Raw genomic sequence first — 23,367 nt, 5'->3', positions numbered from 1 at the left:
TGCATCCCCCTTTCCGCCCTCTGTCTCATCGTTCCCCATCCTCCTTGCTTCATTTCGTGCGTAAAAGAAGTTCTCGAGAGAAGAACGACGAGATAAATTCGGACGGGGTCCCCTCGGCTCCTAGCAGAGTCTTCGCCTCTAGGTCTTGATTTAGATTCTACCGTGTTTTAATTTATTACAAGCGATGGCGACGATTATACGGAAACGAGTCTTCGGCGGCAGGAGAGTACGCCAATTTTCGGCCCATGCGAGTAAAAAGAGAAGAAAACGAACTAAACAGGAACAAAAAGTGAGGCTCGTACAGCGGAGTATTAAAGAGGAGATTCAGAAATTTAAGTACGTTCGGATACTCACTAAAAGAGCAAAGAATTTCTTCGAATTATTTCAGTTTCTCTCCATCTCGTGCACGCAATAAGGCTTTCTGTATCTTGAAATAAACGTATAATTCTATATATATATATATATATATGTATATAAACTTCTATTTTAAATTTATTTAAATACACAACTTGGCATATGCAATGTTTTCTATGATTGCTTAATTTAAGTTTTTTGACAGATACAAAAATTCAATAAAAATCAATCTTGTATCTCAGTCAAATGAAATATTTTCTTATTTTTGAAATTTATTATAATATACATACGCGTGTGTGTGCGCGTGTGTGCACAATTATTACATATGTTTCTGTTAACGTCACATTTGCGCCAGAATTTCTGATCCGCGCACTCGGAGATGGAAAAGAGAAATTCATACATTTTTTGCGGGGTGATTCGTGGGATCATGCGACTCCTCTTTCTCCCGATGCACAATGCATCCCTGATGACATATCCTGCAGATTCGCAATTGAATAGTGTTCTGTTTGCGCGGATGGCACGTGACAATGCCCGAAGGCCCGTCTCGCACGCGACCACACCCCGTCGCCGTTATTTGTTTAATTTAAGGGTATTGTTGCGCACGGTGTTTTCGTCGGTCGCCGCTCGATTTATTTCGGCCACGGTCATTTCCCGCATTTTTAACGTGGGAGACACCGCCGCGCCGGGTGCCTGGGCGGGTCCGGGTGTCGCTTGATCTGGACCATCGCGTATACAGCGCGAACCCCTGTGCGACTTAACGACGCGGTGCCTGTCGCGATCGATTACCACACCCGGAACTTTTACCGTCCCATTAATGAAACTTTTTACGTGACCGTTTATTAACGTCCCTTCCCGGCGATAAATAAACGCCGGTACTCGCCATCGCGGCATGTATTATGCATACGATATTACAAAGCGAGTGCTCGCTTGCGCGTAAATTATCGTTACGCGGATAACTTAATGGCCGGCTAAATATTTCTCGCGTCGTTTTTGCATAATTGGATTTTCATAACTGGTTCGCGAGATCTTTTCTTACCGGCGGATACGTTGATTATGGTAAGGGAGCTTTTCACTTCTCCGACGTGCACCGCGCGATCTTACAACGGAGCGTGGCACTCGCTGAGAAGAGCTTGGAATCTTACTGGCGAAAGACCCTTCGCAGCCAAGGGTAAGGTTCCGTGTGTAACAAGTGGGCCCCGATGGGCCCCGAGATAATTGAAGAATGCTACATGACCAATCGTCGATGATTGAGCATCATTATATGTTTCGAAACATCACATCGCGAACCAGTTATGAAAATCCACTTATGCAAGAACGACGCGAGAAATATGTAGCCGTACGCTATAAAAGTTACGTCAACAAAAAAGTGGATTTTTATTTTTCCCTTAAAGTTTCCCATTTTTATATACATCCTTTAAATGCGTATAAAAAAGATGCAACAGTGAATAATTATAAAACAGCAGGACGAACGGATAGTTAACGAGATATTAGAAGTACTCGACCTGAGAAGTACAAATGACTTATTCACAGATTTCATAACAAAATGCAGAATTAGCGCAATTATCGATAGGTCAGCCTTAGTCGTAATGTTGCCAACAAATAAATAAATACACATAATAAATTAGATTAACATGAAGAGCGTATAAAAAATATAAAATATAGATATAGCTGTTACCGTTGACATACAAATGTAGATAACGTGTACGTTTGCATCTTAACAGTTTGACCACAAGATCACCTATTATTCAGATATTTTTAATATGAAATATCTAATGGTAATTTGTATATTTTTAATTTAAAATATTCTTTTATTGTTACTCTCATTTAAGTATCGCAATAAAACGGACAAGTATGTACAAACTAGCTCGTATCTCGCGGTCAAAATGTTATCAATATAATTATACATACATAATTATGCTCATTATGTATTTATAATGACGCGTTCTAATGTAACAGAGTTCAGCATCTCTTTAAATTAAATTTTAATTATTTAAATTAAATTGGATTGAAGTTTAATAAATATATTAATAAATTATAGAAGTTTAATAAATAAATTAAATTTCATTGTCGCGAAACCGCATGTTCAATTTTCCACATATATTGCGTTAAAATCACAGTCACGAGAAAGAGAGCGAGAGAAATGCAAGTTTTAAACATTGAAACTATACAGTATTATGACTTGGAATGAAAATAAATGTATCCGCAACAATCCTATTAATTCAAGCGTATTCGCAGTACTCATTACACAATCATACTTGCGTAATCGTGAGCAAAGCCAGCATCAGCATTATCACTAGAGATAAATATTCTAATTCACAATTCAAGTAGTCGTGCACAATGGCGCATCGCTAAAGATACATTTTTTCCCCCGCGTATTTTTGTAGAGATCCATAAGTCGTCCTTAATTCGAGGCCGGGCAATTTTTCTGATCTGTACGAATGAAGAACGCTCTGCTAATGTTGTTCTTGTCGATAACTTGATAAGCCTTCTCTACAACTGGGACTGGCGGTTTCGGCTCTCGCGTTAAAATCCAAACGTTTCGTACACTGCAAACAGAATGTATTCATAATTTCAACAATTTAGCAAAATTGCTTAGTGATCCAGTCTAATATCTTAGGGATATTTTGCTCTACGGTATTTTGCAGACATAGAAAATGTGCCTTTACGGCATAAATGTATAATTAATAGTTCAGTAAAATTTTAAATTTAGTTTTAGTAATATAACAATGTAAGACTGATATTGAACGTAATTTAAGAACACTAGAAAAACTCATCAGCTTTATATTAGATAAAAATTCAAACTTACGCGGCATTAAGGAAATACCTATTAATGCTCTTATACATATTACATATTTTTCTCGCGTTCTTTCGGCATGCAAACTTACTTGAGGACTCCGAGATTTGTACAGCTCCATACCACGGCGTATGAATTGTAATCCGAGTCTAGAACCCAATAAGGTGCATCGAACGGTAATGGCAAGGATGGAAAAGTGACAGACAATTTAGGATCATCGGATCTGCCAATTAACCTTCCAATGCCTTCGATACTCGTTGCGACTCCAGTTCTGCGCAAGAGAACAGAGCTTTACCAAGTGGATAATTGTTCAGCGATGAGATCATTTTATCCCGCATTGCTGCCTCTCTCGCTTTTAATGGTTTAAAATTACTCCGTGAATCGGATAACATTGCATGTTATACTCACAACGAGGAAATTTGTTTATTGGTGATCTTCACCGAGTCGTTCTCATTCATACTATAATTAGCTGTCACACATTTTCCACCAAATTCAAACCACGCAAAATACCTCTCGACTTCGTACCATTTGCCTAAATACTAGAGAAGAAAGATATTCATAGTATTCGTACTTTTAACTTAAATGCGCAAGAGATCTTTAAAATATAAATGAACTTTAAATCTTGTTTTACTTTAAATTTAAATGTTGATTGTTAAATATAATTATCAGTTACAATAAAATTTCGATTCTGTCTTGATCTAGAAATGATTATTGTAACTATAATTTTACTCAGGGAAGAAACAACTTTTTATAATTTTATATACAAAATAATGTAGAGGAAAGTCCTCTATTATAAGATAGGTTTTTAATATGAGATAGCAAGTTTTCAACATCCAAATTCAATCACAAGTCCTTTTTCGCAAAGATTCGCAAGATGATCTAACAATGAATTCTCCACTAAACAGATTTCACTTCAAGGGCAATTTTATGGTGGAATCAACTGATGATGCCTATTAATTTAACAGAAACCCCGCTATCCAATATTAGGATCCTAACTCATAATGACTTTCCTCTATTTTAAAAATTACCAACAAATAAAAAAAGACTCAGAATAATTTATACGTTTACATGAATTATCTCGATACTCACTCTGTCAAGTTCGAAATTTTGCATTGCTTCCAAGTTTGGACACGTACCCAAGAATGGCACCTGCGCCATCGCTGCACTCGCAATGATAAGGATTACAAATATTCGCAACATAGTCATCTCTGAAACAGAACGCACAGATTATTTATTATATATGTATAAAAATATAAAATAGGTCAAATTTTCAAAATAAAGAAGAAAGAAGTGTACAATAATAACGTTGTCGGATTTTCACCAAATGAAGTTCAATACAAATGCCGATTCACACGGTAGTATTTTATATATCTGTTAATCGTGCGCGCGCACTTGAACAGAAACGTTATATCGAAATTCTGCTATCATTGATCTCCATTATTCTGACGTCACTTAATTCATAAATATAATAGCATAAACATGCGTAAATACATATCGAATAAACATTCGTATATACATATCAAACAATCATAACCTTAATATTTAAGGAAAATTAATACTTGGAATCGGAAAATAGAAATTATTGCAATGGTCTTAGTTAACGCCGTGTAATGCCTTACGATGTGACAATAGACACTAAATATCCGGCACCAAAATGGTCGCGACGATAGTTTTCCCTCACCCTTCAGAGCTAACTCCCCGCGTCCATAAGGGTACTTTACCCTACGTCCAATAATTCAATTACTGAACTCTAGTATTGTTCAGTGCTCTTTTCGTTCCCAGTTGCTACATTTCTGTAAGGGATATTTTATATATTGAAATATTAAAGAGCGCTTATGCATACCGGAAAGTCAATGATCGCAGAAAATTCTCCCAGATGATCACCGTTACAATAACACTCGCCTCGTGTTATCGTGATGGCGCACCGCTTAAAGAGTTTATTGTATGAATCAATTCACGTCGCCCTCGGCGCTTTGAGAATATTTCTTTGTGCTCCTTTCGTGTTTTCAAAGCACACAGTAACCAACTTTGAATCGCGCAAGAAACTGAAGAGAAACGAGCGCGCGCTCTTTTATATCGCATTATCAAGTACGTTCGTTTCTAAATTGATGATATCACGATGCGGGACTGTTTTGCATGACATACTTCATAACCTTTAATAATAGGTTTTGCTCACTGGTCTAGTTTTTATCATTCGTGTTGCATAATGTATTGATTTCACTTTGTGTACGATCTTTCAGGATTGCCAACAATGAAGCATTAATTCGTTTCGAGTATCATCTTTACTTTTTTTTATCGTACGCATGCATGATGTGCATATAATGCATCATTTATCCTTCTTTAACATTTAGCAAATAACAAGGATAAATTATGCATCATGGAAAAACGGAACGCTCTCCTAGTTAATTACGTTATTAAACTTAAGTTATTAAACAGAAATATACAGCACATGCTAGCAATTTGAAATTCACGTTGACACGAAAATTTCTTACCGTCAAGCTGTGAAAATTCTATGTGAAAATTTGATGGACGCGAATTATTTAAGCTCGATCGACCTGATTTCTAATTCTCCGATCTCTTTAATTTACCTGACAAGAGGTTATTTGCGCAAGTAGTTCAGCGAGCAATTTATTGTTAGGAAATTCGATTCAGTAGAAAGGACGAGAGAGAAATAGCCTGAATGCAATATCGGCAATACAATCTTGCTCGATCTAAATACGGTACTCACCTCGTAGCCTTGACCGTCGGATATCCAGAGAATATGTCGGATGTCAATTTTAGCGAGATTGACGAGGATTAAAGTCGATACTTCTCACACGGATCGTTCGTAGGTGACTGGACTTCCTGCTCCGCCGTCCGCTTCGTGCTCGTCGGAGACGGACCCGCGAAGGTTGACTGGATATGTTTGGCAGAGTACTGACAGTTAGTAGGTCAGTAACGGTACCCGGGGTTCAAGAAACCCGGCTCGAATTTGCCATTAACCAATAGATGATCGACAGTTTCGAAGGCACATGGGTCATTTTATAATCGGGTGCGATGGACCACTTTTAAAAATCACTCGATCGCGCCTGCGTGGATTTTGCAGTAATAACTGATAGAAATTGACGCGAGAAAAAATATCTGCGCGTCAATGAATACGTGTTAATACATTATAGAATGCCTTAAGAATATAATATTTTAATGGCGTAAAATCTTCGCTCTGTATGTACGTTTATGACAAATAGATTGTCGGTTTCATATAGCATTCATTATGCATCAAACTATTCGCGAATTTACTTGTTTTATAGGCTTACGTACAATTAATTAATTTAGAGATGTCGAAATTGTCCAAGTTAATTTTAGTAAATTATTGAACATGACGTATGCAGCACATTTGAAAACAGAGGTAATTTGTTGAAAAAGATTTATTCTTATATTACAAGATTTTCACGTCTGAAAAAAAATATATATCTATTCAGACGAGGAATAAACCGCTGACCGAAATTATGTACACCAATGCCTACTAATGCTCAGTGGGCACTACTTTATCTTGTTACTTTATTTTATCTTACTTTATAATGCCCCAGCGAGGCCTAATGCCCAAAAGTGCCTAGTAATGCCCATTACTGCCGTCCTAAACTAAAAAGCAGTATCTCCATTTTGGCCATCCAGGACAACGGATATTTCTTTAAGAAACATAGAAAGTGAGTTAACTACAATGATAAAAAATGGAGATATAATCTTCTATATTTCTAAATAAAAGAAAAATACACTTGAGCTTCTCATTATTTCTATTTCATCTATACTCGCGCGCGAACATAAAACACTTGATCGTTACTCTTTAGCGTCACATCGACCTTGATTAGTTATTATTAACTTCATTATCGACATCATTATCACTGAAAATTATTAATGATGATATGAAAAATAGATCCGTTATGTGACCTGGTTATATTTGTGTTCGCGATGAAAACGCCATGACACATTTAGCTTTTACTGGCGTCACATCGTGATGCGAAAGCTAAAAAGACTTTCCAAGAGTTTAAGAACTGCATTTTCTCTCACACAGCGCGACTACTCACGGCTCGTAAATTGTCACAACTCACGGAAAAATGAATTCTTACATCTCATTAATCAAAAATATTGTTCTCCTTTAATCAGATATCAGATACGCATATAACTATGCGCATATAACTATGCGCATTGATTTACAATTAAATTATTACGATCACAAAGTATTTAGCAATTAATTTTACATGCACGCTATTGTATCTGCGCAGAGAAACGGAAGAAATAACCAAACGAATTGCCATTTTATTAAGACGTTTTCTATAACAATTTTATTTATCTTTATTTCTTTTATTTTTTTTTTACATTTGTACGTAAGCCTATAAAACAAAGCGCTATGCCAACCCTATGTCCTCAAACGACGACGACGACGAAGACGCCGACGTGTCAATGAAACAGTGATTAATGATTTTGCGATACTTAAGCGAGACTGGTTCTCAATGAGAAAACCGCTACGAGCCTAAGACGTCAAAAATCCCCTTGAATACGTCCCCGCTAGCGCCAATTAACAGACTTTTTTTTAGCTAAACGATACTTTTAGGCAGTTGCTTCCGTCTCCTGCGAATGCTCGCTCTTCTCCTTCGGGTTTTCCGCGATGTTCTCCTCCTTTACCGCCTCTGCAATCTTCAAGATCCGCTCGGGAATAGTTTCGATAGGATGCTCGAGCTTCGCAGGTTCCGCCATTATCTTCGGGATATCGGAGGACGCTTTCTCGTCTGTAATCCCGGCTTCTACTTCCTTCGCCTTTATCTCAGTATCAGCGTTATTCTGCACGATGGCTGATCTGAGGTTCTCATTCAACTCGACTGCTTGTGGTTTGCGTTTTTGCTTCTCCTTGACGGGTTTTTCCGCGGTGGGCTTCTCTTCGGACTCGTCCTCCAGTGGCGTGTCCAAATAAGCGCAATCCGCCTGATCGGTTTTCACGAAGAACGTTTTTGATATTTTGTATTTATCAAGAACGCCATAAGCCTGCAATTGGAATAAGATTTTAAACTTCAAACTAATAATGACAATAATTCTGGAGTATACATGTTGTAATATTAGCTTTGTAGTAATAATTTTAAAACGTGTGAGACGTGTTAATGTTTCTCCGAGGAGTAAACCGCTGACCGAAATTATGTACACCAATGCCTACTAATGCTCAGTGGGCACTACTTTATCTTGTCACTTTATTTTATCTTATCTTTATAAAGCCCCAGCGAGGTCTAATGCCCTAACTAATGCCCAAAAATGCCTAGTAATGCCCATTACTGCCGTCCTAAGCTAAAAAGCAGTATCTCCATTTTGGTCATCCAGGACAATGGATATTTCTCTAAGAAACATAGAAAGTTAACTACAATGATAAAAAAATGGAGATACTGCTTTTTAGGTTGGAATAAAGGCAGAGTAATGCCTCTAATCTGTACACCACAATGCCCTCAGCAGTTTACCACTCGTGTTTTTCTTTATTTTACGTTAATGTATATTTTCCCAACTTACCTTTTGGAGCACTTTTCCGGACGGTATTCGTTCCCTCGTCATGACCCATGCATTTTGTGCGTGGACCGGGCCGATACCTTGACAACTCCATAACACGGCGTACGAATCATAATCCGTTTCGAGTACCGAGTACTTGGTCTCAGGAGTCAGTGGAATTGTAGTATACTTGACGTTAAGTTTACCCTCCTCGGCCTTGGAAGCTGGGGGCTTAATTTCACCATCCAGTATCCTCTTTATGCCGGTGCTAAATGCCGGAGATATTATTGATGAAATCCCATAAAAAATGTATATTTTTCAAACAAATTTGGCGAACGAGTTACATGGAATATATATATACTTACAAACGATTCGTGACTTGATTGCTCACGCGATATTTGCCGTCGCTGCCTCTGGTATAATTTGTCATAACGCATCGAGATACTACTTCACTAAGTTGGAAGTATCTTTCGGCTTCGTACCAAACACCCATGAACTGCAAGAAAATTAAACATCAATTAATCGCAAAGTTAACAAATATTAGTATTATTAAGGAATCTAAATTACTATTAATTTTTTGATCAAACGTCAATGATGCAGACAATACAAATATTCTACAATGTAAGAGAAAATTTAATTTCACTGACATTCGTTCGATAACGGAAAGTATTGCCACAATTGCGGTATAATTCTGTAACCATGCATAATATTAAGTTACTGCGAATAAACTTAAGCCCTGTAAAACAAGCAAATTGAAATAGTTAAGTTACTTACCCTTTGCATGTTAAAGTTCGCCATGGGTATGTATTCTGGGCAGAAGCCCAGATTAGGAATCTGGGCACTGGCCCAGGCCAGAACCGAGAGTACTAGGATAATCTTCCCGAACATGTCTGATGACGATCTGCCTCGAACGCCCATCGAGGCTCCAACCTTTATATACATTAAGCAGGAGCGTTGACCGAGAGGTCTTACCCCCTCTGTGTTACCCACGTGTTAGTACTCTTACGGTACTCTCCGTGGCCCGAGACGCTGGCCAAGCAGACAGTGGTCATTGGTCAATGATGCGCCTACGAATCTCTTGGCAAGTCCATCGGCGACGCGACCAAGAACCAGAAATGCAAGATCCATTATGCAACTTCAGAACGAACGGTACTTCCCGAGTGCAGACGCCATACCCTACGGGAACAGCATTAGAGCGAGGTCTATCAACTCCGTGGAATGCCAACGATTTCTTGGATTAAATCCGAAGTTAACGGATTAGAAGAATTCGGATTCCGTATCTTCAATTTAGATCTATACTCTCCTTAATTAAGGACTTTTAGAGAAGAGTGAACGCCGATCTCTTTTAAAATCTTGGCGAATACTCCCGTTTTAGAGGCTTCTCGTTTTTCTTTTTACGTTACTTCGAACATGTGTTAAAATAAATCCTTATTTTATGTTAATGTTTTTTGTAATTAAAATATATTACTTTACTTTTGATAATATATCACGCACGAAAATTCGATTAATGAAACACACCTGAGATACGTGATAAAATTGATCAGCAATACTCGCATGCATCAAAATGATTGTTTTACGTAAATACAATATATTAATAATATAAATAAGGCTCCAATAAAAAAACTAAATTTAAAAAACTATGGTCGTTAAGATAAAAACGAAAAATATAGGCCATGTGAGCCGTTACCAGATCGAAGGTGATTAATTATATACAAAAGTCTTGGTATAAAAATATATTAGAAAATAGATAACATTGAACGTTTCGGTCTACGAATGTGACCCTCTTCAGCAATACGTTATAAAGTGAAAATACTTAGTCTAAAATTTATTATAAAAAGCGATGAGTCGTATGAAAGGGGAGTCGGTATATATAAAAGTATTAAATGGTCACTTATAATTTATTTAGGTCAAAATGGCGTAACAGTTGGCTTGTTCATTACATGGTTACATTCCATCGCGCCTTCTGATTAAAGTATATCAACGGCCAATACTTCTTTCTGTATCGAAGGGTTGTATAGTGGTATGGAAAGAGCGATGGAGATGTATATAATAAACTGATGTGTTGTGTACAACGATCTATGATACACTGATTCTAATATATTTTTATACCAAGACTTTTGTATATCATTAATCACCTTCGATCTGGTGGCGGCTCACATTGCCTATATTTTTCGTTTTTACGACCTTAACGACCAGCATAGTTTTTTTAAAAATTTCAGAAGATTACTTGACCAAGTCTGGCAAATTTTAATATTCAAACTCACAACGTTTCGACCATTGTTTTTTTGGTTCTCTTCGTCAAATTAAATCAAATAGTTTTTCAACTCGTTTTTTCTTGTTCTCTCTATTTCTGTCGTTGCTACAAAACTATTTGATTAATGTCTCTATATTCGTACAAGTTTTTATTATGCATATCATAACTGCTTATATCACGCGTGAATTACAATCAAGACACGTCCCCGAGCGTTCGATTATGAAAGGCAAATGTTTGTCCGGTTTCTGCAGTCGTTTGTAGAGCCGGTTCCAGCAATCTGGTCCTCGTACAAACGCTTATTTACATTCGACTGCGGGGCAGGTCGATTCTTCTCGGCAGGACAAAACGAGAAATTGACGTTTCTCGCGACGTAATTATGCAATCGACACCGTCGAGATTGGATGTACGCGGCATACGGCGTCTTGCTGGAACGTAGCCCACTAGTAACGGGTCTCGCTGTGATTTTTCTTTTTATACAAAACCGAGAAGTCCTCGGACCGTTACCCGACGACGTCTCTTGCGCCTCACTTGGCGGATTCTTTGAGGATTCCCCGAATTGAACCGCTATGCGCGTTTCGCGAAAACAATAATTAACTCTTTGGCTTCAATTTTACATTCTCGTTCGCATCGGTGAAGACCGCAATCTTTAAACGAAGTCGAAAGACAACGTGACTATATATATATAGGGTGTCCCATTTTAACTTGGACAATACACAAAAATTTTCAATAATTGAAGCACTATTGCAACAGCATATTCCTGAGACCAAATCAAGTAAAAAAGTCTTGTACTACTTTTTCCTCTGACAAACAGTTATCGAGATATCGTAAACTAAACATTGAAAAAGTTATAAATTTTCTCTAGAATGTCTCAAAAAGTATTAGGCAAATAAAAAAATGTTTCAGACAAAAGTTGTTCATATTAATTTGTAAAATGAGATAGTATAATAAACAATAGGGGGTTCCATTTAAAGAGGTCAAACCGATGGTACCATCTTATGTCCCCCTCAAAACCATACAACTTTTGTCTCAAACATTTTTGTTTGCTGAGCTTAGTTTTTGAGATATTTTACTGTCCAAGTTAGAATGGGACACCCTGTATATACACTATTCTCGAGACATCTACATGGGACAGAAATAGTAAATTGCGTTAAGTGAATATACATAATTTATCTCTCCTTTTTCTAACTACATAAAAATGATTAATTTCAAAAAGTGGCAATTTGTGAAATAATTCAAGGTACTTGAGTCAACTAATTTATTAGAATCGTTAGATTTTCTTAGTAATGTTTGAATTGAAATGCAATTCTCATATCGCGCGTTTAAATAAATTACAATAGATACTAAAGGAATGGGAGTGGGAAATTGTCAATATATATATTAGCTTGATTACGCTCGCTTCTTTTTATCTTGTCGTACACCAGTTTCCTTTTAATTTAAATTTATTTCTCATAAATCTATGAACACTAAAAAAGCACACGGAGCTCGCGCTCCGCTTGGAAGATGCTTAAAATCTACAATGTTTACCCGGATGTCCGAATGAGAAAAAAAGACGCTAACTTTACATCAATGACGGAAGACAATGTAAATCGTAGAAAGTCAATGCTCTACGAGATTATGTGCCAATTATTGTCCTTGAATCCCTTAGGTTCGGTTTTACCAACGTCGCTTAATATTAAGCTTAACTCATCCTTTGTCTCTTTCCAACTGCTTTCTTAGAAAAAGACAAATAACGAATTAAACCAAGATCAAAGTTAAGCGACGGTTGGTGAAACTGGGCCTAAATCTCGTTTTGAACGATGTATAATCTATTTGTCATTTAGCTACCATCCGATAGCCAAAGAACTTGTAGGTTCTATAAAATGTCGACTAATCTAATCAGGAAGGTATCGTCTTCTTCCGCATTTTCAGTCAACTCGGCCGATCGAAAGCGAAATTCGAGATCTTTGCTTTTCTTTTCTCCTCGACGCGGACACGATCTCGAGGGAGACATCCGGATGTGCGTGCGCGCTAAATATAATTAATTAACAGTAAAGTAACCTGTAAGGCGTAATCCTAGTGCGTTTACGGCTCGAGAAGAGGGGACGACTGATGTCGGGAGTGCGTGATAAGGGTGGGCGAAAGGGTAAAGGGGAAGATGGTGATAAAAAGCTGATTGCTTACATTATTACAGGCGACTCGCAAGATCTTTCTTCGTCCATATCATCCTCTTTTGCGATCGCAAAACTCTCTCTTGCTCACGCAGAGAACCACGAGTCGCGCCCGTACCATGAACGCCGCGGCGTCGCACGCTAAACAATAATTACTTTAGCTTTATTATCATTTAGTATCACATTACGTTCACTGTTTTGTGCTGGCCGTTTTTGCCTTCGCGAGAGCGCACACCACCCCTCCAACCTCTCTTTCCGCTCCGTTTCTTGTACGCCTCCTCGTTACGACATTCTCGCAAATGAACGTCGTAATGGAGGAGAAGAGAAGGCGATCGATTCGCCTCCACCCCCCAAGCGATCGCGATTACAAGGGCGAGTAGAAACACGAGGATGTAATGAAGAGAGAACATTAATCGGCCATGTTTCCGTTTCTTTTTCCTACTAAAGCGATGCTTTATTTGGATGCTGATACAGAACGCTCTTTGAGAGTTGCAGATTATAGAGAAAATTTCTTCTATAAACATAAATTTCTTTTGTATACATAAATTTACGTCCTTATCCTTTATTTTACATAACTCGGGAATTTATTGTAATTAGCGTACAGTACAGAAACCTGTCACGTGTATATCATCGCGTTGCAATCGGTAACACATATATAATTCTCAAGTACATTGCCGTTTAGTACTCACGTGCTGCTCGAAATAATACATGTTGATTTAAAAACTAAAATATATTGCATTTGTATTTGGTTCAGATTGTTTAACAAATTTTTTTACGTGTCTTTGGCATGAGCGAATCTACCGTCAAAGTTACATTCATTTTCGTTATAGAGCGCCTATATCATATTCTAATTTCAGTATATACAAATTACAACTTAATCAATTGAACATCGCTTCATTAAAACACTATTCTTTTACTTCGTTTGTATGGAATGTGTATTCTTTGATCAGAATAGACTTCCAAACGCATTAATCTACCAATTTCGGAGCGTTTCATTTCTTCTCCTCTCTCCATCACTTCCGAACATCTTCGAAGTGGTTTTGTACAATTAGGAAGCAAAAAAGAGGTCGAGGCCCTTCTTCAAGGCACCTTAGGTAATAATAATGCCTACCTAGAGAAAAAATGACGTCCTGCGCCAAACATAGATAAAATTAGAGAAAAAAGCTACTACTTATAACTATCTAACTAGCCTTAACAAAAGTTTGAATTAATTTGAATGAATCTTAAAACGTTCTACACAAATTCATTAACGTTCCTCCATGTCCTAAGCGAGCTCGTATTGTCATCTTAAACGCCTATGTCTCTTAACTCTATGAACACATGAAATCACTGCCCAATCGACCAATTTGGACCCATTTCACAAGGCACTCGAGTCGCTAAGTTATACTGAAGGATGTACCATGAATGAATGTCAGGACGGGAATGAGGAAGACAAGGGGGATGCGACAATGTGGAAGACGGATTTTTTTAAGATAGAACAGTAACAACGTCGATGTTTAGTGTACAATAAATTGAATCAACAATTTATAAGCATTATAACTGCGTCTTCCGCAATCGATTTTGCTTTCCCTCATTCCGATCGAAATACTTTCTCCGCAATCGAAACCATACAGTTTTGACTGCTTAAGCAGTTAACTCGTGGCGATTGGCGGGCAGGACACCTAAGATCTACCTAAAACAGAAATCGGTGGAAAATCGGTTGGTCCCTTTACAATAAAGTGAAATAAATAAATTCTAATCAATCGGTTCTCTAGCTCCTACTTAACATTATTTACATCGGAGATTAGTCGCACGCGCTGAGGTAAATTGGACTATTTGCCGGATTTGCCACGTGCGGCGATTAAAATAAAATAACAACAAACAAGGCGCGACAAAGAGACGGCGCTTCAATCCTACAAGCTCGTCGTGATTTGACGCTTGACAATAATTGACTTTCTGTTCGTTCGCATTATCATCCTTGTACTTTTCCTAGATCGTCTTCGACGTGTATCATTTCCGACCACGTACTCGAACCTTTGTTAAATGTTAACAAAGACATCTTATCAAAGTTATTGCTTATGCTAACGGTACACGATACTACTTTCCTTACTGGATTGCTTACGAGAACCAATAAGAATGCAAAGTTTTAGATTAGGTGATTTAAGGCTGAATCCTGATTAGCTTTCGTAAGCAATCCAGTGGGGAAAAATAGTATCGTGTGCCGTTGGCTTAAAACTTTACTTCCATATTGGTTCTCGTAAGCAATCCAGTAGGGAAAAATAGTATCGTGTGCCGTTGGCTTAAATCCTGATTGGCTCTCGTAAACAATCCAGCAGGAAAAATAGTGTGCCGTTGGCTTTACTGTTAGCCATAATAATAATATACTTTCTGAAAAGTCGCGATTGGGCGACTTCAATACAGAAAAGATATACATTGAATGTATATATAAAATCGCTTCTTTTCTCTCTCTTTCTCTCTCTCTCTCTTTCGTTCTATTATTAGGAAAGACCCTTTTCCAGTGCTACTGCCGTTTATCCTCAAAATGAGCTTATAAAACTTCAATTCAATATTTTTCCGAATCAATATTTTTTAGAATTTTATATAAATTAAATCGAGAAAATATCTGTATTTTCAATACGACAATTTTGTACATAATTAATATTTTGTAAGTTATTCCGCTTGCATGACTAGGATAGATTATAATTCAGGCACCAATAATGCAGAAAATTGGTAACAATAATTGTATTAAACATCCAAACAATTCTAAATTATGTAATACACAATTTTTTAATTTGCTTCACAAACTGATTAAAAAAGTCTTAAAAATGTAGCTTAACTTCTGAAACATGATATAGTAATGAATACAGAACATGTGAAGATAAACTGCAGTGTTTCGAAATAAATTCTATTCAGACCATTGTTAAATTTGTTTTCTAATATCATATTAAGTCGATAATCGTTTGTTACTCTTGCATTGCTGCCAATTGTATCCTGTCTGTAAAGACATTCTTTTCCATTATATCCAATTAAAAACTTGTATGAATATAAAATTGGAAATTTACATATTGCAAGTAGAGGAACTCGAACAACTATATGATGGAAGATCTAAAATTATTAGGTAAAAAATCTCTGTTGCTTTTAGTAATACGACAAAAAACCTGAGAAATTACCTGTCTAGGACAAATAATCGACAGGTTATTTTATTAAAGATCATATTTTTTAAACAAAGAGGGATTGAAAATATATAATATATATAATATATCAATATGACACATACGGTATATCAATTATAAATATATATCAATATTTTTTAAATTATAAATACGTATATAATTATATACATATGTATTTATAATTATAATTTGTGGTGATTGCGTGATGCAGAGAAATTGTGCATTCAAATCACATCAAAAGCAGAGGATTTTATCTTGCCTTTCTCAGAAGTTCAGAATCAGCGTATTAAATCATAGATCTCATACATCCGTATAAACTATTACAAGCGCACACTCTGGTAGTCACGAAACCCAGATATCATCACATTTTTGACAAAAAGGGTAAGGACTGCGGAAAAAGATAATTTTAATGATATACCCTTTTGTTATATCGTGAAAAGCAACGGAGATTAGATGATAATTTTAAATGTCTCATTTTGCAGAAACATAATTTGAAAAAAATGGTCTAAACAAAAATTGTGTGCCTCGATCGCAACATCCTAACGAGATCCTAATAGTGTTGCTTAGATCGGAAGCTATTCAAAGGACTTGTCATTGTGCGCTCGAGGAACACTCTTCAGCACTGAATGGTCTTTGACTTTGTCGCTATTCGTGATTCGTAAATTCGCGATGTAGATTCCTGCTGAGCAGCAGATTATTATGCGACCCCGAGATATGCCTGTTGAGGTCCTGTGTATCGACAAATTTCGCTGATGAGCAGAAGCAACACATTATCGTACCGTCGGGAGCTGCTGTCGCACTTCGATGCACTGAACCGATATGCTTTAGCAAATGAGCTTTTTGCTTGAACATGGAAAAGCAAAGTCTACACGCAAAAGGCTTCTCGCCCGTATGCACTCTCAAATGAGTCTTCAGATTCCACGACATGCCAAACTGCTTGCCGCAATAGCTGCATCGATATTCTCGGACAGGGGCGGATTTCGGCGGGGCGTCCGTTGACGGTGGCGGCGGTGGAGCTCTTGGCAGAGTCCAAGTAGTCCAAGGTGGTTCCAGCGTCGCTGCTGACGCGGGATCGGCACTCGGCGGTCGATGCGATGGCGGGGTCGCCGATCTATCCTGCTGTGTGTCAATAAAGCCTCGTAAATAAGGATAACGCTCGATCGAAATGGCAATTTACAGGGCGTTGAGCAACATGTGGTACCAAATTTTAAGAGTATGTAGCACTGAAAGTAAACCAAAGAGTCTTAATAAACATTATTCCAAAAGTCTCTATATGTTCCTGAAATTTGGTAACACATTTTTTTATTAGAGAAACCTATTAATCACGTATGTTATTATCGGTAATATGGTTAATTGAAACCCGCCGACGGGAACTAATGAAAACCAACCAGATATGGCGGTGCCGATACGCTCATGGGATGTGGAGCCTGCAATCTCCTGGGCGTTTCGAATCCAGGATGAAAAGGTACAAAGGCCGGGTTTTGCGCGGGAGCATTGTGGAAGCCTGGCCTTCGTTTTCGATGAGGCGTCACGACGTACGCCTCCGCAGGTGGCAGGTTTGGTAATTCCTCGAGTTTTCTTTTCTCGGATTCTAAACCTAACGCTAACCGTGCCGCCAACTGCCTCTTCCTCTCTTCGACTTCCTCGAGAGATTCTCGCCTCTCAAATATCGGCTTTTCAGGCCTGCTACGATCAAAACTACCTTGAGAATTTTATCACGCTCCGTCGATTATACCGAATGTTATAGCTTATAACTTTTAAAGAGTGTCGTAACGATTATGCAATATAATAGTCAATGTCATTTAACCTGTGTATTATATCGTGCGAACTGTCACTTGTGACGGAAGTGCCGGAATTGAGACTCAGATTAACAGGATCAGAACTATCCCTTCTCCTAGGAGGTTCTATGCTGCTTTCTCTGTTATCCGAAAGAAGGCTTTCGCCTTCCACACCTTCCACATCCACTTCCGGTTCATCTTCGCAACCTTCCGTTTTAATGAGGACTGAACAAACGTCCGCCGGATTATTGGACTGTCTGAAAAGTACAACAATTTTTTAAACAAACTCCGTTTGAAACCAATTCAGGTTGAAACATTTTCCGCGTTATTGCTCGTCTAACTTACAATATGTATTCAACACGTACATTAGCCTGTTATTATTGTTTGTTTTTAAATTTATTGAACCGTATTTGGTTATTGCGTACGTTTGATTGAAAACATTTTATTTGATTATTTTTTTATTTTAGCGAAACTCGATAACCCAGTGAGAAATGGTTCGTCGACATCGTTTCGACATCAATCGACGAGTCATTTCTCGCTGGGAAACTACAAGATTTATCTACCAACCTGCCATCGTACTGGGATTCGTAACTGGAACTCTCCTGGCCTTCTGAGGGCTGTGGAGTTGATATTCTTTCGGGGTCAGAGTTACTACTACTTTGAGGTTGATTGGGCTCAAATAGCTCTGACTTAATTTGTAGAAGCTCAAAGAGCTCCCTCAACGGTGTAAGTTCTGTCGACTGGAAAGTCTTATATTAATAATATTCTGCGTTGAACTAAACTATTTGCGTATCTTAAAACATTCATACCGGTATCAATGCCTCTCCGTTATATAAAAACTCCAGTAAATGATTTAATTGAGTCTTTCGGACGCCTGATAAGTGAACCACATGATCCAGGGCAGGGTTCCGAAGTAGACTAGCTAAGAGGGGACTGGCGGCTGCCAAAACGACGCGATGGGCCTTTACGACAGACCCATCGTCGCACGCCAGGGTCACGTCCACGTGACGGTCCCCGCTGTACCAGGCCCCGACCTCTGCGGCCAAGGTCGCTGGATGTTTCCCATAATGGAGCGTCAGGAGACCGTCAGAATACATCGTCTGAAACAAAAATAAGATAACGTTATCATCCGTGTTCGAATAAGTTTCTGCGTTAATCTAAAATTTGCTGTACATCATTCGTAAGGAAAGAGAATGATGAACGGGCAAACATAGGCGTACCTTGAAATCTAATCAACATTTTATCGATAGTATCGAAATGATGAAAATATTAAAACTTTAGAGATTATAAATTAGACATCTGTATAATATGATTGCACAGAGAACAGATATAAATAAGCTTAAAAGATCTCCAAAATAATATTCATAAATAAAAAGTGTGGTAATAACCTGCACATCGTTACTGTTTATCTTTTCGATCAATTATAACGAATAATCATTTCCATCCAGGATTGAGTTATTGGTAAATTTACAAAATTAAGATCGCAGACTCAACGAGCGATTGTGGTAAGAAATTGTGTGATAAAAAACTGCATCCCGCGGCCTTAACCCAATAAGTGGTCTTGCCGCCTTGCGTGTTACGATGACAGCTTCGTTACACTAATTTCCTCCTTTCGTGTCTTGGTTCTCTAAGAAACGGCGGAAGAGACACCGACGTGTCACAAGATCATGTTTCTCACGTTTCTCTTACATCTACGCAGCTCTCGGTTGACCATGTCAAACATGTTGAACGGTGCAGTATGCAATTATCTTGTTAGACGGTCTAAACCTCTCGCATGCACTTACTTTAACCTCACAGATATTTAATTGCATCCATTTGGACTAGTCTATAAATTTAAAAGGGCAGACATTATAAAATCATCATTTTTACTTTATATAAATAATGCAGAGTAATACCCCATATTGCATTTTGGATTCATACGACATACACTTTCAGAAATTGATTAGTAACGGCACAATACGCGGATGAAGAAACACTCGAGTATTTTGTGTGCATTCTGTAACCTTTCAATTAATATAATTAACGAAATTAATATTGTACAGTATAAAAGCAATTTGATAAAAATTTTCGAAAATGTCACTTACGAATCTGTCCTGTATTACTAGACATTTCTGTTATTCTATTAGTCATCAGCGTAAACTACTCGTTCGGCGCAAAATCCGGTTCTATTTAATAATTTCTCACCAAGTGTCGATCAATCGAACATAATTCACTCCTAATTAGTACTTAGTTCAGAAAACAATTGATGGATTGTCGTTACGACATGATCTTGTAATAATGTTTGTAAAAAAAACATTTGACTAATACAATATCGAGAGCACAAGAAATATCCCATTCATCCGTATCGAAGATTTGCAACAGTTTAACGCGGCCACGGCTAAGAATTGAGAATTAACGGCTGATCGAGCATTCCTTCGGTTTCTCAAGGGAAGTCGAGAGAGAGAAAGTCCGGTTTCACATCATATTCTCAAAAGGAGCAAACGTATAACTAATATTATGAAACGAATTCCGCAATGTCAAACGTGTCTCAAGAATACAATCTGTTTAATAATGAAAATCAACGCTCACCGGTTTACGCAAACTTTCATTTGTAATAGTATCGAGGTATCGAGATACATTGCGACAATTTATCGATACGATTTATCAATCTATAATTTTAACACGATAATTAATATACCTATAATTCTAGAAAAGCAATTCTCGATTATTGCTGAAAGGCAATAATTATGCAAAGTGTTAAAAAAGGAATTTGGGACATGAAGAAGAAAGGATATCTGAACAATGTAGACTATTGAAAAGTGAATACTTTACAAAGAAAAATCTTATCCTGCCGTGAAATATGAAATATCTCGAAGTATGTAATTCAGAATTGTGGAGCGGCGAGGCAATGACGTGTAGTACAATTTAAGAGCATCTCGCGTTCGCTGCCGTGACCTTCAATCGATTGTTCGATCGAATTCGAAAGGGAAGGCCTTGGGTAAGAGTCACGAAGAAGGTGCTGAATCTATTGTGGAATTCTAAATCATCGAAAGTAGCTCGGCGGGTTCCCGTCGAATTCGTCATTAGGTGCGCGTATGTATTATAGATTCGATGGCTAGGTTCTTCGTTTATTTATTCTTAGACAACGTCTCATCACACAACGCATTCTTTTCCTTCGTATTAGACGTCGCAAAGCGCCGCGTTATGTAATGAGAAAATTTATATTCATCTATAGCTATCCTTGCATAAGAAAATCATTCCGTTGAAAATCTTGCGCGTGGATCGACGCCGAAGAACGACATGTACGTTTAATAAAACGGGAAACAAAAGCAAAGACATCAAAATTTTTTCTTCCATTTTCTCTCTCTCTCTCTCTCTCTCTCTCTCTCTCTCTCTCTCTCTCTCTCTCTCTCTCTCTCTGGTAGTTTAATTATAAATATATATTGATAAAACAACGATGTCCTATTTAAAATTTGAGTAAAATTTGAGCGGCGACTTTTTGAAGATATTAGAAATAGTTTTTCGAACGTGAACAATTACTTTGCTAACTACGAATCGTCGAGCTTCAGAAAATTTCAAGAGTTTTGCACAGACACTCGCAATTTGGCATCAGTCTTTACGATCACCGCCTCATTGTGTAATTATTTAAATTGACGGTAAAATATTAATACTTTCGTAAACGCAACTGGGTTAACGGTTAATTGAGGCACATCGTCCAAAAATAATTAAAAATTCAATTTCGCAAGCGTATTTTAATTTATAAATTTCGTAAAAAATATAGAAACTAGTGGTATTAATAAATAGCCGATAAATGCTAATTAAAGCACTCGGTTTAATATTTTGTATATTATTTCGCGCTTTCAATCTAGAAACAGCTAACAAATTATGCTAGTCTGAGCATCGATTAAAGGAGCAATTATCGTCCGTAATTATCGCAATGAAGTAATTTCAAGTTAGCTAGCGCTCTGGTTCTTCCCGAGTCGAAATTTTGGTACTATTTTGACACTTTTAAGAATAATTTACACCTACTTAGCTGATCTATACGCCTACATAGACCAGCAATGACCTATTTTAATGTAGGGTTCACAAAATTCCATATTTTTTGGATAAAGACCATGCCAGTGATAAAAACCGGTATTTTCCGAAAAAAACCGGCAAAAACTGGTCTTTTCTATTTAAAACGATAAAATAAGTAGAAAACTTTTAGGAAGCACTGCACAAAAATATTGTTTCCCGCATAAACTAAAAATTAATATAAAACTTAGTATCTCCGAAGTTCTCGTTTTAAAAATATCTATTACTTTCAAGAAAACAATTTGTTTTAATTAAAAAAACTTATTGGTTTCTTTTTAAAATAGTGATCAATAACTAATTTAGTATTTAAAACAAATATCTTTTTTCATAAAGACTATAAAAAAGATAAATATCTTATATAAATATATTTTAATTAAGTATTAGTTATTTTTATAATTTCTGCCAATTTGTTCCATTGGATAAAGTCCGGGACGGTAAAAACTGGAATTTACTATATGTATATATAATGTTTCCTACTATATATATTGCAATATAATATTCTGCACCTCTACGATAATATTTCTGTGTTTATTTATGTGGTAGATATTATTAATTATTATTTTCTTACATTCTATAATATTGTATTAATATAATGAATATGAAATTCATATTATAACCACTTGGTACATGTACACCAAGGAATATAAAGGTAAATTTCGATACATGTTGGTTAAATTTTCTTAATGCGTTCTATACTTGTTAATATTCATAATCATTAGGCATATTTACACCATTTTTGTTGCCGTTAGACTTTTTTTTAAATTTAATGTTATGATTAAAATTACACATCACATTTTCACGCAAAATATGACGAATATTATTGATGTATTCGTCGAGCTAAACTCTTGTAGTCTATCCATTTTTCATTAACAAATTTATATATGAAGTAAAATAATATGACATGAGATTCTAATATTTTGTCGAGAACGCTGAAACTTTATATTATCTGTTACATTATTTGAGAATATTGATTAACTGGAACAGAGCTGTCCACGAACTGCTCATTTCGGCCGATTTTCGCGAGGTACCGCCTATCACCCCCTACTCCAGTCATTAAACAACCGTAACCAAGCGCGCGACGCTCAGCTTCAGGTACGACGTATCGGTAATCCGACTCCGTTGCGTGCCTCTTGACTGCCAAATGTCAGTTTCTAAAACGTGATATGTTTAACATCTTTTTAAATAATTATTTCAATGAGAAATTTTTAATTTTCGAATATTAATTACATTGACGAGAATATTTTTAGTAATAGATTTCCACATCACCCAGGAGGTACTATAATTGACGCGTTTCCCCAGTATACTGGGGAAACCACTTAAAAAAAACCGCGTT

At 37.1% G+C, this 23,367-nt stretch overlaps 3 protein-coding genes across 5 annotated transcripts in view; all 3 read right to left on the bottom strand.

The window, feature by feature from the left end:
- Window positions 1-642: 642 nt before the first annotated feature.
- Window positions 643-5,987, bottom strand: LOC105569954 (apolipoprotein D-like). Of its 2 annotated transcripts, none has more exons than XM_012026830.1 (5): window positions 5,877-5,987; window positions 4,238-4,356; window positions 3,557-3,687; window positions 3,240-3,419; window positions 643-2,900 (listed from the first exon to the last, which is right to left on the bottom strand). In XM_012026830.1, exons 2-5 carry the CDS (start codon window positions 4,352-4,354, stop codon window positions 2,756-2,758), a joined length of 573 nt encoding a protein of 190 aa, XP_011882220.1. In that variant the 5' UTR covers window positions 4,355-4,356; window positions 5,877-5,987; the 3' UTR covers window positions 643-2,755. The 2 variants fall into 2 exon arrangements, with proteins under 2 accessions (XP_011882220.1, XP_011882219.1); XM_012026829.1 differs by lacking the exon at window positions 5,877-5,987 and adding an exon at window positions 4,992-5,219.
- A 1,328-nt stretch (window positions 5,988-7,315) lies between these two features.
- On the bottom strand, window positions 7,316-10,078 carry LOC105569953 (apolipoprotein D-like). The gene is made up of 4 exons (XM_012026828.1): window positions 9,425-10,078; window positions 9,016-9,146; window positions 8,675-8,918; window positions 7,316-8,164 (listed from the first exon to the last, which is right to left on the bottom strand). The coding sequence occupies exons 1-4, from the start codon at window positions 9,590-9,592 to the stop codon at window positions 7,733-7,735; spliced, it is 975 nt and encodes a 324-aa protein (XP_011882218.1). The 5' UTR covers window positions 9,593-10,078; the 3' UTR covers window positions 7,316-7,732.
- Window positions 10,079-16,329: 6,251 nt separating this feature from the next.
- LOC105569951 (transcription factor Ken 2) overlaps window positions 16,330-23,367 on the bottom strand; it is a 39,603-nt gene continuing 32,565 nt past the window's right edge. Inside the window, exons 2-6 of one of the 2 annotated variants that reach the window (XM_012026826.1) lie at window positions 18,791-19,081; window positions 18,549-18,721; window positions 18,011-18,238; window positions 17,592-17,889; window positions 16,330-17,322 (exon numbers count right to left, since the gene is read on the bottom strand). In XM_012026826.1, coding sequence (XP_011882216.1) covers window positions 16,849-17,322; window positions 17,592-17,889; window positions 18,011-18,238; window positions 18,549-18,721; window positions 18,791-19,078 — 1,461 coding nt within the window. In that variant the 5' untranslated portion in view covers window positions 19,079-19,081 and the 3' untranslated portion in view covers window positions 16,330-16,848. The remainder of the gene's footprint in view (window positions 17,323-17,591; window positions 17,890-18,010; window positions 18,239-18,548; window positions 18,722-18,790; window positions 19,082-23,367) is intronic. The other variant, XM_012026827.1, reaches the window with a different exon arrangement.

The sequence above is a fragment of the Vollenhovia emeryi genome, unplaced genomic scaffold (assembly GCF_000949405.1).
Source record: "Vollenhovia emeryi isolate VEMERY1.0 unplaced genomic scaffold, V.emery_V1.0 DF939122.1, whole genome shotgun sequence".
NCBI lineage: Eukaryota > Metazoa > Arthropoda > Insecta > Hymenoptera > Formicidae > Vollenhovia > Vollenhovia emeryi.
The sequence above is the reverse complement of the archived record's forward strand: the minus strand, read 5'-3'. Positions and strand labels throughout refer to the sequence as shown.